We start from the raw sequence: 15707 nt of genomic DNA, 5'->3' as shown, positions 1-15707 counted from the left end.
CCTGTTTATGAAGAGTGGCAAAGGGTCCAGAAACTACAAGATCCAACCCTCTTGACTTAGCCATCATTTAATTCTTTGGCGCATTTCATGACTACACAGATGCTCCATTCTTTGACCTTGCCTTCTCAAATATAAATTTACAGCTGACAGTATATGTACCTAAACCCTACCATGCATAATTCTGCTGCTGGGGAGATGATGAGAGAATGAACTGCAGCTGACAGGTATATGTTAGTGTCTGCACTTAATGCTATTTGAGTACTTTTCAGTAGTGCATGATGGGAAGGGTGGTTTGAGTCTGTATGGAGTAGAAGAGAAACCACCACCCAGGATTTGTTCATTTAGTCTAGAGCTTCTCTCTTCCTCCAGTTTGTTTTCCCCATAGCTGCTGCTGTAATAAATAGGTGGTTCATTTAGCTTTCTGTGGTCTGGTCAAGACAGACACTCCCACCCTTCTGGGCTTTCCAAGGCCATGCTTTTACAAACCAAGACTTCCCCTTGGTTAGGGAAGTATTGCAGGCTAAAGAACCAGAGGATGGATCCTGTCTCTATGAGCAAGATAAGGAATCCAGCATTGCACTTTCAGCCTGAGCAGCAGAAAGGGAGATTAGCTGTTAAATGGCAATGTAATTTGCCTTTTCCAAAACTGCAAGTGATTGGAAAACAGTTGATTGCAATTGTTGTAGACCATAGAAGCTTGTGTGTAAAATCCACAGAGATGGTGCTTCAGCCTTACTACAGTTTGATCTGATCTGACTGCCTAATCTACATAGAATTCTGTATAGAGCATTGTATTTAGACTTGTATTTTAAGACAAATCTTGAATGTTCTGATGCATGTTGTAGCAGGAAAGCTTGTTCCATAGCTTTCTAATCACCTGCCATTTCCCTCCCCCCAGAACATTATCTAAACTTAGTAGAGTGTCACAGATACATTGAGGGTAAAGGGATGGAGAAAAAGAGTCATAGTTTATATTCACAGACAGGAAGAACCTATTTTACAAATAGCATGGTTGTGTGATGCTGAAAACAATTTTTCCTCAAAAGAATTGATTCCTTTCGTATGAATAGGAGCTGGACAAGCATGGTATGGTTAGCTTTAGAAATAGTAGTTTTGCTTTAGTGAATGTGTTCTGTGACAAACACACAATTGGAACCTTGTTTTAAGTACAACTTGTAGAGATAGCATGGAACTCGCTTCTGATGCATTTTAAAATGAAAGACTCAGAACAACCTTTTGTTTCCTTGGGACTTTTGTGTGAATGTCTTAACCCCAAAAGGAGATTAAACTCAGTGTGACCCAGCTTGAGGCCTGAACAATGTGAATGCCAGGCATGACAAAACCCTGGGGAGGTGGAAACTGTGGCATGGAATTAGCAGGTGGTGTTGGGCAGCTGTGCCCCACAACAGACAGTACTAGTTAATTAAAATGAGACCTCTGGCCTGCATTTCAGTGTGTACACCTCATGCTTTGCATGTCTGGTAGGTCCTTCTGAGTAGGAACTGGAGTGACAATTTACAAGAATCTCATTTACCAGCTCTTCAGAAGCCTTAGGTTGGATTGAGCTGTATGACCAAGGTGCTTTTCCCTGACATGACAAATGCTTTTTAATATGGCAGTCATAGCCATGAAAAAAATAACAGCTAGTCCTGCACATCTTCTGTTCCTTTTCCCTTTGCGTGTCTACCAGTGGAGGGAGTAGAAGTTTATTTTCAAGGACAAGTTTCCATTGAGCAGGAAGACCATCCCAGCAACAATCCTAAATTATTCATATAATGGAACATTCACCCTACAGGAAAACTTCGTGCAGTAGCTGAAGCTTTTCAATAGTTACCAGAATCCTGTCACAGTGACAAAGTAGAATGGTAAGTGTTGCCATAAGGGTGGAGAAAAAGCACCCAACTTCCCCACTACCCTACAAACATATATGGTAGTTAATTCCTTTCACTGTTTTCCTTTCATTTAAATTCCAGTAACTGTAGCCTCAGCTATATAACAGGTGAAGGGTATTAACACAAGGCTTCTGGTTTTGACATGTTTTCTTAAGCAACCACTGTCATCTTTTCACAATCTGCATAAAAACTGCTAAATTGAATAGTCCAGGTAGCACAGCATCCTTTGTCTGACAGCATCCAACGCTAGGTGACTCAGGAAAGAAAAAAACAAAACCAAGGGACAAATTGGTCATTTAAAAACAAACTTTCTAGCATGTGCAGTTAATCTGTGGAATGTACCAGTATGGGGGATATGATTGAGGCAGATACCTTCCACCTACATCTACTAGAGAAAAAATGTCTTCTCCATCCTCATGCTTCAGGATAAAAGACTCACCATATGGAATCAGGAAAACACCTTTCTTTCAAGACCACAGGTTTCCCAATGCCTCTGAAAGATAATCCACACCACCTTTGCTATTTTATTCTGTTCCATTTCCTGCACAGACTGTCAAGTGTGGAGACTTCGCAGTTTTGGCAAATAGAAACTATAGGCAAAACAAAATCTTTAATTCCAGAGGTGACTGTGATGGTGCAGATGCCTCTACTCTCATATGACCAAAGTAACAGAAATCCAACTCAGCCTGAAACACAACTGTTCTTAAAAGTTAGAAAAATGTCAGAGGCAAATATACTGCTACAAACTGGATTGTTTAGGTTCAAAGACCTGGTGATAAAGAATATTCAAGGCTGCTGGTGAAGTCACCAGCTGACTGGAGTGCTGCTGGGGTGTCAAAGAGCTAAAAGATTGTAGAAATGGGAGGAAATGTTTACGATTGATGGGTAAATGATGTTGTCACCCCTTCTTGGATATTGTTTGAGGGGGGGACAGGGGAACAGCTAGACTGAAAGGAGCAAGTTTCCTTATTGCATCTGCCACCTCCTGGGGAACATACCACCACCACTAGCCCCTCATCATCCTGACCCTGAAATGCATGCTGGCCTTACTCTATCAAAGAGAGGGAATCAGTGCTATCACCCTCTTCCTTGGCGGACTCCTGAACATCTAGAATGTGAGATGTGTTGCCACTACCTCCCTTGTGCATCCTTTTCCTTCCCCACTTAGTTTCTTCTTTCCTCTCTCTCTTACCTCATTGAGTGACACTACTGGTAGTTTGACCAGAGAGGCAACTAAAACCTATGCCATAAACAGTTCAGTGCTGATATAAATTTGACTGACTGCAGGGGTTAAGAGTGGGCTGTGTCCACCTCTCTCCAGCAGCAAGATACAGTCAATGCTAAAGGCAGGAGCTGCATTTTTTTCCTAAATCTTTTCTGTTCTCTTGTGTTTCTTGGTTTGTCTTCAAGGAAAGAAAACCGGATCTCAACAGTAACTCTAGGCCATTTCATCTCACTACTTTCCCCCCAAAAAGTACAATTAATACCAACTTTAAGACTGTCAAACGGATTTTTCTTATTAACTCTTCACAGCTGAAGGGAATAAAGGGTATTGTTAATATGAAAGCCTTACTTAATATTTTGTTTCAAATGCATTAACTGTTTCCTTTTTCCTGTATCTTCAGGTTAAAAAAAAAATTGTCATGGTTACAGTGGAAGTAAGCCAGCAACAACTTGACAAAACCCCAAACCCATACTTAGTGTTCTAAAGTGAGCACCGGTTTCATTAACATTTTATCCCATTGGGCCTGAGATAACCCCCCTGCTTTTTTAAAACATAGCATAGTGCCAAACTCTTAACAGAGAGTAAATTGTTTTGATAGGACATCACATTCTCCCTTGCGATGCCAGTCATTTTCATTTCCTCCCTGGAGATCTGGACTATGTATAATTTTTTTTTTTTTTTTTTAAAAAGGGTTTCTGCTGACTGTTGGTCTTTGCAATGATAAGCCGTCACTGATTGACACGCAGGCTCAGAACAATTACACACAATGATATCTATTAAGTGAGCAATGTTCCCTCTAATTTTTGACAGGCTGGGTGCGCAAAAAATGGCTTCTGTGCAAATTTTTGTGCGCGCACTGTTTTGCCGTGTGCATGGGGCTTAAGATCTGTGTGTGCGCGCATGTGCACAGCTTAGAGGGAACAGTGACCGTGACACTCGTTAATTCTCCAGCATGCAGCTTATTCAGGTCATGAAAAACCTTTATTTATAAGAGTATAATTATCTTTAACCAATTTCAAAATAGAAAAGGGTGAGAAGTGAAGATTAGCATTTTGCTGTACAAGACCAACAGGATGATGATATATGCATGGGAAACATACCGGACAGGAGGAAGGTTTATTTATGCTTTTGGGAAGAAGGATGAGGCTGTGTGTTAAGAGTTTTAAAAGTTTGCAGATTAGCTGAGTCGTGTGTTTTTGTTGTTTGACAGAGGCAACCACCAGTGGCAAAGATTGACTTTAGGCTAGCCCAGCTTGGCCATTGTTGAGTTTATACAGAATTTTAGAGTGTGAAATTTTTAAGTTTTCAGTTTAAGTTTGCCCTTTTTTGGACCCTTTTTTGCAACATTTTGTTTATTATATTATGAACATTTCAATAAAACTTGATACTATATACTTTTCACTTGATATTTTTATCTTTTATTCTTCCATCTTGCGGCACTATACAAAGGTAGGTACTATCCCCACTTTACAGGTGGGGAAAGATGCACAAGAAGGTCAAGTGATTTGCTCAAAGCAAAGTCAGTAGCAGAGTCAAAAAATAAAAAGCCTGGCTTCTTGAATTTCACTCCTCTAATCTTGCTATATACAAGTGTCTTCACAGAGTAAACATATTTAACAAGGCAAGAATCACTCATGAGAATTAGGAATTATTTTAGTAAATGAAAAGTTATCCCTTACAATTTTGCACTTTGATTTTGTTGGTCAGGTAGGCATGATTAATATTTTATGCACTTCAGTGAATAGTCACAAAAACGTTACCATTTGTTGATCTAGTGTTGGAAGCCACCCACACCAATGCAGACTCTGACTAATCGGATTGTCGAGGTTGTTGGGAACAACAAACATCAGGTTAATAGTTTTATTTGTACACAATTCATATTTACAATTACTATTCAATATTTTGTATAAAACAAGTTATAATATGCAAGATTTCCAAATGACAAATGCATATCAAACTAAGTTTACAAGACATTATGAAGCTTTATCTTAAAAATACTTTCAGCAAAATAAAACTCCCATTCTGTCATTCAATCTGATTTAAAAAAATATGATTAGAAATATACAATTTAAAAAAAATCAGGATGAGCAGTATTGATTATTCAGTAAGTTTTAAAGAACTTTCCAGACTCTGTACACAAGACAAATGAAAGTCTGCAAACCAGTAATATAAAACTGCAGAACAATCTGATGAACATAAATTGTTTTTTCTTCCACTTAGAATGTGCGTCACATTTGATACAAATCCTAGCTTAATAGTTTTTGTCCAGTCTTTAAAAACAGCGGCACATCTGCAGCACTTTCCTATTTACAGTCGGAACAACAGGTCAAGATCTGGGAGTAACTTTAATATAAATTACTGACACTTTGCTGAAAAGCAGCAACTTGACCCGAAATACCCAAATAGTTACTATATATTTTAAGTAGGATTTTCACTATATATCTCAGTATAAAAGGGCAGATGGGAAAAAAATTATAGGCCACCCACCCAGAATTATAAATGCATCGGCAGGGATAACTAGCTTCTCAGCACACACAAGTTCAAGGTCTCCAGCTGTGTTTTACATGTACATTCCGTTTGGCACGCTTTCACAAGTCTTTAGAAAAGAAGTGCTTTCTCCCCTTGCTTTCAGAATTGCATGTAGACAACTTTGGTACATATGGTGCAAATACAAGGCAAAATGTCAGATTGAAAGTACAAGCTAAATGTTAAAATTACATAGGATATGAGGAGGTAATGCTGGTCACTAAACAGCAATGCTGATTTGAATATTCAAGTGAAGAATGGCAGTAGTATTTGTGTGTTTCTCCACAACTGTAAGATGTATAGAGGAGAAAAATGGTAGCCCAGAATCTTTATACCTAACAAAACTGTGAAACTTTGTTTAGAGACTTTCACTATATGTAATAGACATTTGTGACGGGCTTTGTTTTTCAATTAAAATCAGTACTTGATGTTTAAAACAATTATACAAAATTGAAAGTCAAAAAGTTCATCTGGTTTTTAAAAATGTAATTTCAAAGTTTGTTAAAAAACTTTGCATGTTGGGGTGATTCTTAAAAAAACAAAAACCCTAGTCTGATTCTTTTCAGGTTCAGTGGACAGTACGAACTCAACCTGTGCATATGTATAAGCAACTTATACCCATTAAATTATTTTGAGGCAGACTTTAACTGAACAAATCAGTTCAATATTTGCCAACAACAGACATCTCCTCCGTTTCACTCTAGTGCTGAGGTAAAAACACAAATGTATACGCAAGATGAAAATACCTAAAAAGCAAAGAACTGGGTAGGCAGCTGGGACGTTAAAACTACTACTTACTGTCCAAAAGCCTTCTTGTATTTTATTAAACTAATCCTCCCAACCACCCTACCTTCCCCTCATTCAGCTGTTTAGGCTTGTAAAAAATGTAACTGTGACTTCCCAGGATCAGGACATTTTAAAAAAATAGTTACTTGTACAGCACCTAGCACTGTGATGTCCAATCCTTTCAGCTGTAGAGGCAAACATTTTATTTTTGAAAAAGGTCAAGGAGCGCCAGTTGTTACATTGGAGGCAAAATCTCTTGCCTTGCATTATAAGTCTTGGTTGTTGGATGCACAAGTAAATTCCTCTAACCATTTTCACAAACCATCAGTCTCTTGACCATGCACACACTGGATCAATACCATTCTGTTTTGTATATTAATAATGAAGATGAGCCTAATAAATTTGTTACAAATAGGGGGGAAAAATCACTCAGGTAATAAAAGGAGCGGAATCCCTCACAATGTCCCTGCTGGGAATTCTACCCACCTGGAGTGCCTGGAGCCACTTTAGCAGGGCAGAAGTGCCCAAGAGGGGGAGCTGGGAAGGGTGAGAGCGGGGTGTGTTATGCTTGGGCTATCCTCGACAGGCAGACAGTCCCATTGGGACTGTTAGCTGGCACAAGTTAAGAGCAACTGCCAGGCTGGCTCTGATCAGGATTGGGATAGAGAATCATGAGTTTTAATTGAGTGTTGTCTCTCTGTCTTTATCTCCCCCCTCTCTTAGGCTGCCCTGGGCAGCTGCTGGAAAGGATAGGGCAGAGGGGAGTCACCCTTTACTAGGTGCTCCCCTGCATTGAGGCAGAGTCAGTTAACTTCCTATCCTACTCTCCTTGGCTCCAAGAGCTCAGCAAGGAAGTAAGGCTGTTGAGCAGCCAGAGCTACACTCTCCTCTGCAACACAGCAAGCAGGTGCTCAGAGCATTCCAGGCTGACCCAAGAGCTGCAGCTGCAGAAGTGAGAGGTATGGGGGAGGCAACCACCACAGGGCCTGGGATGACACACCCACACTTTGGTTTTTTTTAAAAAAATCCATACGGATGGTTCAGGGAGCACATTTTCAATTCATCATGAACTGCACGTTCTCTCTTCAAGGTCACTGGTGGAAGTTGGACACACCAGTCTAGCACCACAGGGACTCTCATTCTTGATCAGAGTAAAGAGTGCTCCTCTATCCCCAAATAAAAAAACAAAACAAAAAGGGGCTGTATTAGCAGAGAGGGAATTTTTAAAAAACCCAAGGACTCATTTTGTCCCTCCTCCCCTCACAAAGTTAGAAAGGCTCTTGTCCCCAGAATGATGTGGCTCAGCCCCTCACTCCCAATTGTTTTGAAAGGCAATACAAACACAAAGATTTCTATTTCCCTGGAGACAAGCGTCCCTAAGCTGTACAAAGCAAAGGAGCAAAGTCAGAGGACTCAAAGGGGTTTCTTCTTATATATATATAAAAAAGGATATTAAATACCTGTTCAAGGTTTTGATTCTATTCTGGAAGAACCTTTTCTTCTATATTCTTTACATTCAAGTTTGTATAATTAAAAGTGTCAGAACAACTTGGGAACTGCTTCCGTTAACTTAATAAGTAAGCATATCCTGGACTAATACTCTTCTGCCTTTAACATCAAAAGCTAGTCAAGTCAACATATTGTTACTTACACTATCTAGGCAACACCTTTCAATTACCATTACGATTTTTTAATGCTTTAACAGGGGATGTAAATTAGACCTAGGTGTTGAACCTTGCCTAGCACTGTTTAAATTTAGTAGGAACATTCCCGCCCACTGCAACAAAGTAGATCTTCCTTCAAGACAAAAAAGTCTGTTGAGTAACATTTCAACCTTCCTCCCCAGAATGTATTCATACAGGACTCATGAAAACAAACCTCTTTTTACTGTTGGCTATGCAGTAGCAGATCTATTCTAAGATGTGTGCACATGTGAAATGTAATGCTGGCAAACAAAGATACTAGGGGGAAAATAAGCTGTTCAAATATAATAGGATAAATCGAAGAAAAACTTTTCTGATTTAGAAGAGGATACTGAAAAGGAAATAAATAAAATTTCAAATCCTGGGTCACCTTTAAAAAATTACAATCACATTTAACAGATAATTAGGTATCTAAGGTTGGGTTTTTTTTTTTTTTTAAACCAAAAGTACCTGGATGTTTAAAGGAGCACTGAAACCTTGAAATAACTATTTTTAAAAGAATGACTGACTACATCTGTTCCTCACTGCCAATTTCAGTGGTTTTACTATCACAACTCATTTTTTTTTTTGAAGTGCCCCTCTTCCCCACTCCTGCCCCCAAGTATGGAAGGAAATGATTAAGCAAGAGAAACCATGACAATGACCATAAAGCATGGTCTGATGCATAAACTTTAGGATTGAGAACCTTAGGTATTACCTGTAGCACAAGTAGGTAAAAAGTTTTCAGCTAGCAGTGCAATCTAAGTTGATGGTGCTGCTTTAAAATTATAAACTCTGGTACGAAAATCAATGTTTTTGAGCAACTAAAAGCTATTACTAATAAAACAGTTAACAGCTTTTACTTAAATTGTTTAAAAAAACCCTTTGAAATAAAGCACTCTTTGGTGTACAGTAATTAGTTTAGGTATTTAACATTACAGCTTCATAAAAAAATCCATACAAAATAAGGAAGGCTATCCAAATCAACAGGAAAGTACAATGTTATGAGAATAAAATCTTGCCTTCCCAAGCTTTGCTCTGTATTGGAGACTGAGACCAGCTTGATAGACAACAGTAAAGTGAATATTTAAAAGCTCCCACCACATCTTCACATCTTATGGTGGCCAGCAGCTAAGTGATTGCCATCACAATTACACACATGCATCATACCCACGAGTAAACCCTCTTTATAATAGAGAGTTTAGATATTTACACCTGAGTCTAAATTTACAAGGTTTTTTTTTTAAACATTTGAGAACATATTTAGAATTAGAAAGCTGAACTGTTTGTCAAGCTTCTTGAACAGATCGTTTTCTTTTACGAATTAGGAGGAGTTTTTCTGCTAAATCTTAGCTGCATTTTGCAGTGAAAATGTCTTTCCTTTCAAAGAAATCAAGTTCCATAGCAATATTCCTTTTTTCCCCCTTCAGCATCCTCTTCAGTCACTTCTTTTTACTTAACGCAGCACTGTCCTGGTCCTTGGTATGGAGTGACCACTGAAATGATAAAACACAGATTTATGACGAATAAAAAAACATCCGATTTGAAATTCAAAAAACAAAGCAAGCGCAAAAATCTTTCAAACATTTCTGCCAGTGTAAACTAAGTTAAGCATAACACTACAAAGAAAAATTTTAAAGACTGGATACTTTTATAGAGAATACTTTATCAACTGTAAAGAAAGCACAGACTACTGTTCTGATTACAAATAGTAGGAAAAAAGCCTTTGTAAAGAAAAAGCAGAGGATTCAAAGTACCATAATTTCATTAAGCGCATTTGCTGTAAAGCATTCCTTTTCCTTTTCTCCTTCTGAGGTATCAGACTGTGGGAAAAGTAGAAAAGAATGGAAAAGAAATATTAATTTTTTTAAAGATAGAATTAGATCACAAACTGATAAAGCTCTGGTGTGCTGCATGCCATTTCCATCGCAACACAGGAGGAGAATGTTGCTTAATGGCTCCCTTCAATGGTGAAAGCATACTGGGTTAAGGGTACTCCTCTGTTAGTTTTTATGACACGCTTCTCTGGTGAGAAAAAAAGCTAAGAGACCTATAAATTAATTGTTGCATACGTTTCCCCTTTTCTGCCAACAGGGCCACAATTATTCCTTGGCATAATGATTTCTATAGTCCAATTCCATTGAACCACCCAAATCCTCACAATACGCACACTATTTCCTCTCTTCTAAATTGCTAACAAAGGCGCTCAAGAACTTGTTAAATACATGGAACGCTAACAGTGTAATGAGTGGGACAATAGCTTAATTTCTATCCATTTTGAAGGGAAGAGGGTTCCGTTAGTTTCTTTACTTCATGCAGTGGGTGTTGGAATTTCTCAAGCATCTACTGGATAGGTCACAAGGTGGGGGGGAGGGGTGGGAGACGAGGATCCTTTTCCTGGCTCAGTCACTGCCTTGCTGTGTGTCTTCTGTAAAGTGGGGATACTAACACATGCTGTATCCACCTCTGTAAAGCACTTTGAGTTCAATAGAGGAAAAGCAGTTTAAGTGCTCAGTATTAGGATTATTTCAGTTTTTTTGTTTCAAGATGGGATAATTATTAAATGTTGCCTCTACTGTAAATGGTCCAATTAAACAGATTAGCAATAAGAATTTAAGGAGTGTCTGCATTTTGGAAGGAAGAGAGAGAGAAGAGGATAAAATTTCACCATAAAATGATCTGATAAATGCACACTGTAAAATGTGAACTCTGATCTATCACTTATGGACCAATATACAACAGTGATGGGGAAAGTGAGGTGCCAATTGACCAAGTCAGTTAACCTAAGGTCACAGAGCAGATCATGACCCTAGGCTGTTACATGAATCCCATGAAGTCCCATTACATTCTCCCATCCACACTTCAAACAAAGTGCCATATTAATGTACTAATACCCCCTCTCCTTCTGGACAACCTGGCATTGACACTGGTAGATATATAGTGTAACCTGAAGGAAAAGGCACGAATATTGTACATATTGGCTTGATTGAACAATCATGAGATAGCTTCATAAATTTCATCAGAAAACTTGAAGTAAATATTGTAATTATAAAATGTTTTCTGGGAGATGAGTCATTCTGGACCAACTACTTAACAATTTCTTCACAATCTGAAGGATGAGGAAGGACTCAAATCTGAGGATATAATGTTAAGAATGAATTTTTGATCATAGACTGTGATTCAACTACAGCAAAACTGTTGAAGCTGAAGAAATCAGTGCAATACCTATATATAAAATGAGATTCAATGAAAAAAATGAAAACAGTGGCCATATAGGAAAGACTATTAAAATATACAGACACCAAATAAAAGAATACTGGCTAGGCAGTGATGCCCAAAGAATCAAAGGGTTTATATTGGATGATAAAAGTTTACGTAGATTAAATAATAGTGTGTCACAAAAGACATGCTAAGTTAGATTAACAGCAATACTACAGTATTAACAGAAGTCAGAATTGTTCTCCTCTACTCTCCATTTATTAGGCTTTAATGGGAATAATGCAGTCAGTTTGGGTGACCCACTTTTTTTTCCTAAGACAAAGTTCAATAAACTTCAGGCAAAAAGGATGGGAAAACCAGTTTTTGTTTTGTTTTGAATACACTAATGGAAGCTCCATGATGTCACCCATTTTGATGTGCATATCCTTTACCAAATGGAGAGCTGCAAAAGCCATCTCATTCTGTAATATCAAGCGCCATATAAGATTTCTCCAGAGACTACAGGTAAATAAAAACACACCTATATTGTAGGGAGGATATTCTTTATAATGCCCATGAGAGGGCATACATTTAATCACATGATGCGTATATGAACTGCAACCAAGCAACCTTTTTTGATGGAAAAATGTCTAAGAGCTCCAGAATTGTGACACTATTGGACGGCACTATTTTGCTTTGAAATATCTTGAATGGCAGGATCTGGTCATCAATTGATTGAAGCAGTATGGTCTCAACATTAAGTATCAGAAAAATGATCTGATACAGTTTAAAGTGAAAAATCTGGGGCAGAAGTTTCAGAAGCAGTGTCAGAAAGCCAAATTACAAATCCTCTACGAAGTTAGCGCTCTTACGAACTGAGGAATCCCTCATCTGTAAGAGCAAAAGTCTTTCCTCAGAGTCAGGAGGCATCATGCCAGGTTTGTAAAAGATATCTCCAAAGTGGCAGCACTTCTTCATATAATAATTTATCAGAAGGTCTTTTTCATTGTGACAAACGAAAAAAAAGAAGTGGGGAATGCCTGCTGTTCTCTAGGAGGGAGGATCTACTCATAAGAGGTATGTCACCGAACGGACAAATAGCTACAGAGCTAAGAGGCTCAAAAACAGAAGAGGCATGAAGAATATAAGAAGTAGCCAGAACCAAAGAGGTCAGCATGGACAGAATTCAGTACTATAAAAACAATGCAGTCAAGGAGACCTAATCAAACCAAACAATTATACAAAAACTAAAAATAGTGTTTCATAAAACTGTCATTTAAGGTAAGGTTAAAAAAAAGTTGTTTTTAGCTTTTAGCTATTTGTTAATATGAATCAAATGGTATATGATACCCTGAAAATTCTCTCAATGTTACATTAGAAGTGTCCTGCAGGTTATTTGATACAGTGTTTCCATCTTTTACCAACCATCAGAGGATTATTTTTATTTTAAAAATAGTTCCCATATCCCTTTAAGGATGAGGGCAGAAGGGAGAGAAGAGAAAAGGAAATTCTATGGAACAATATCACATACTAAGTTTGTATTTATGGCATATAAACACCAATTCATAAACCTAGTTGCAAGTCTAATGATTCACTCCTCTCAACAAAACAAGGCTCTTCAGCATTTATTGATAGATGAATTAAAAGATATTCACAACAAGCACAAGACAAAAAATTGTCACTTTCAAGAATCAAAAACGATTTGAAACTGCTGTATGACATAAGCCACAGGTTATATGTGATTTGGATTTAAATTTGCTTAGATCTTTTGGTTTTCAAACTGAAAGTTGCAAGCCCTCTTGGCAGTTTCACTCCCAAAAAAGATAAATATACATTTGGTATCTCTCTTCCACAGTGTACTGATATCTGTGAATGTGAAAATGGACAGCACTAGAAAAAAAAAAAACATACCGATGGCTTTAAATTCCCCTAATTAATGGTTGTGTAACCTACAGATCTAAGCTAGAACCTCATGCTCATTTCCAGCACAACTTGGGAGGATCTAGGTCTGCATACTGGCTTTAGACATGGATGGACACAAGAACTCGTGTGGTAGCTACCAGAAGTAAATATACTTTGTACCCATGTGCTTACACACAAGAAGGCACTCATACTCTTGTTCTAAACCATCCACTTTTTTAATTCCCCATGAGCTTGTAGAGCAGACCATCTACAGACCTTTGTTTCTGGAGAGGTTTCTTCATAATACCTGTAGATATTGTGATGGGAACTATTAAGTCAGCAAACTCCTAAATTCAGTAATCCTTAAATCATACATCATAACCACAATACAAGTCTCCCAGTTTCCAGAATTCACTCAAACGTATAACACAAGAGATTCAAAGCTTCAGACAGTCTCATTACAGGATACATTTAAAAATATTCTAATTAATTCCTTGTCACTAGGAGGCTAATATTCCCTCAGACAAAGTCCATCAACAGTAATGGACATGCCAGCTCAAAAGAGTAACTCTCACCTTTTTAAACTGCTTTTTCTTGCAGCAGACCTGGTAGTTCTTTTATTAATGTCTGCACTGCCAGAAATGCTAGGTTCAGACGTTTTACTTTTCTGAACACTGGACTGTAGAATTACTCTGAAAAGAGTAGGAAAAAGAAAATTATATAACCTGAAAGTTTTCCAGAAAAAAACTGATGAGGATATAATATTGTAGCACAAAGTACAGATACATCAGTATATATATCCCACAAATAATTCTTGAATAAGGGTTTTTTGCAGACTCAGGTATACAACTTCCTCTGGTAATGCTTTGTTAGTAATTAAGTTAAATTCTTGCAGTATTACTAGTTTATGCTTACTTTGACAATCTTATTGAATATAAAATAAGTGAGGTGCTTTTCTTTTAGCATTGTTACCTTTTCAGGAGGAAGGGAGAAGGTAGAAATGAAGTGAACAAAAAACTGATATTTTAAGTGTTTTGTACTGAAAAAAAGAGCAACATGAAGAGCCTGACAGAGAAACAAACATCATTTTCCCACAAACATCATCTCGACTGATGCAAAAGGAATCACAACTTTCAACAGCTCCTGAAGATCAGAGTCCAAATCTCCAACCCGTAACATATTCATTTGGAACACAGTCTGTAAAAAGCTTGGTTACCATTGACCACGGACGGTTTTTAGTTGACAATGCTCATATTTTGCTGTTAGAAAACACGGAGTGACCACACCACACTTGTGGCATGTTTTTCAAAAATGCTGACCACCCAGCATCTCCCAATAGAGCCATTGGCAGCAACAGGCACAAAACACTCTTTAAAAATCAAGTCACTTGTACCCTTTGCAATCCCCCATTCTCCCTATCTCTTTTATTTTGCCTTCCCACATCCCACCATGTTTCTGCTTAGACTATGGGACAGACTTAAAAAAAAAATATTACTCCAGATGGCACCTAGCACACTTTTGGATTCTCAGTTAATATATAATAATGATAATATAACAGAAGGGTAGGAGGGACTCTCCTCTCATTACATCAATTAAATCATTTTAGCAAGGCATTTCCAACTCAATTTGAACTCTGCCTTCACAGAACCAACTAGATTCTGAAACTATAGTAAGTCAAATTTGTCCATGAAGTGAAATAGTTCATTGTTACACATGAGACACATTCTCATCACTTTACCTTACAATAACTTGAGTTCTTTGTGTGGTCCCTATATGTAGTCCACTTGAGGTGCACATGCACTGGATGTGCCCGAGACCAGAAGATTTTTCATTAGTAGTGTCCATTGGTCTGTGTCTGAACACAAGGCTTAAGGGGTCAGTGTGGACAGGCCACCTCTCCAGCTCCTACACCACCAGAAATCACTTTAGGAAAGGATTTGAAATAGAGGGGAAGGACGACAGGTACTGGAATACATATAGGAACCACACATCTTAAATAATTCCAGTTACTGTAAGGTAAGTAATATGAATTTCTTCTTCGAGTGATGGTCCCTATGAATAGGTCAATTGAGAGGACTCAAAAGCACTACTCATTGAGGAGGAGGGTGTGAGGACCCTGATGTACTACAGATTGCAAGACGTATCTGCTGAAAAAGCTTTTACCAGGGCATAATGTCTCGCAAAAAGATACACACACAGCCACATGTTGCTGCTCTACAGAAAGGAAACATCCTTAAGAAAAGCTACTAAGATAGCCTGGGTTCTGGTCAAGTGGGCTCTCTTACTTTGTGGGGGAGGTGTCACCATTAACTCACAGCAAAGCAGGATGCAACCTGAAATCCATTTGTAAAGTGTCTGTGAGGAAATTACTTCCCCTTTCATCTATTCAATGAAGGAAACAAACAAACAGTCTCAGAGATTTCCTGAAGGATTGTGTCTTGCAGGTAGAAAGCCAAGGCTCAACAGACATCCAAAGAATGGAGCTTCCAGTCTTTT

The 15707-nt window shown here is 38.1% G+C and overlaps 1 protein-coding gene across 15 annotated transcripts in view; it reads right to left on the bottom strand.

Moving 5' to 3' along the window:
- Positions 1 to 4964: 4964 nt before the first annotated feature.
- CDC14B (cell division cycle 14B) overlaps positions 4965 to 15707 on the bottom strand; it is a 79653-nt gene continuing 68910 nt past the window's right edge. For 5 of the 15 annotated variants that reach the window (XM_038401223.2, XM_043515187.1, XM_038401229.2 and 2 more), the window contains 3 exons: positions 13787 to 13903; positions 9869 to 9934; positions 4965 to 9607 (listed from right to left, as the gene is read on the bottom strand). In XM_038401223.2, coding sequence (XP_038257151.1) covers positions 9568 to 9607; positions 9869 to 9934; positions 13787 to 13903 — 223 coding nt within the window. In that variant the 3' untranslated portion in view covers positions 4965 to 9567. Of the gene's footprint in view, positions 9608 to 9868; positions 9935 to 13786; positions 13904 to 15707 lie in introns of those variants that run through there. The other 10 variants (XM_038401226.2, XM_038401227.2, XM_043515192.1 and 7 more) reach the window with 4 other exon arrangements.

The sequence above is a fragment of the Dermochelys coriacea genome, chromosome 5 (assembly GCF_009764565.3).
Source record: "Dermochelys coriacea isolate rDerCor1 chromosome 5, rDerCor1.pri.v4, whole genome shotgun sequence".
Classification (NCBI taxonomy): domain Eukaryota; kingdom Metazoa; phylum Chordata; order Testudines; family Dermochelyidae; genus Dermochelys; species Dermochelys coriacea.
Note: the sequence above shows the minus strand (reverse complement) of the source record. Positions and strands in the feature narration are given on the sequence as shown.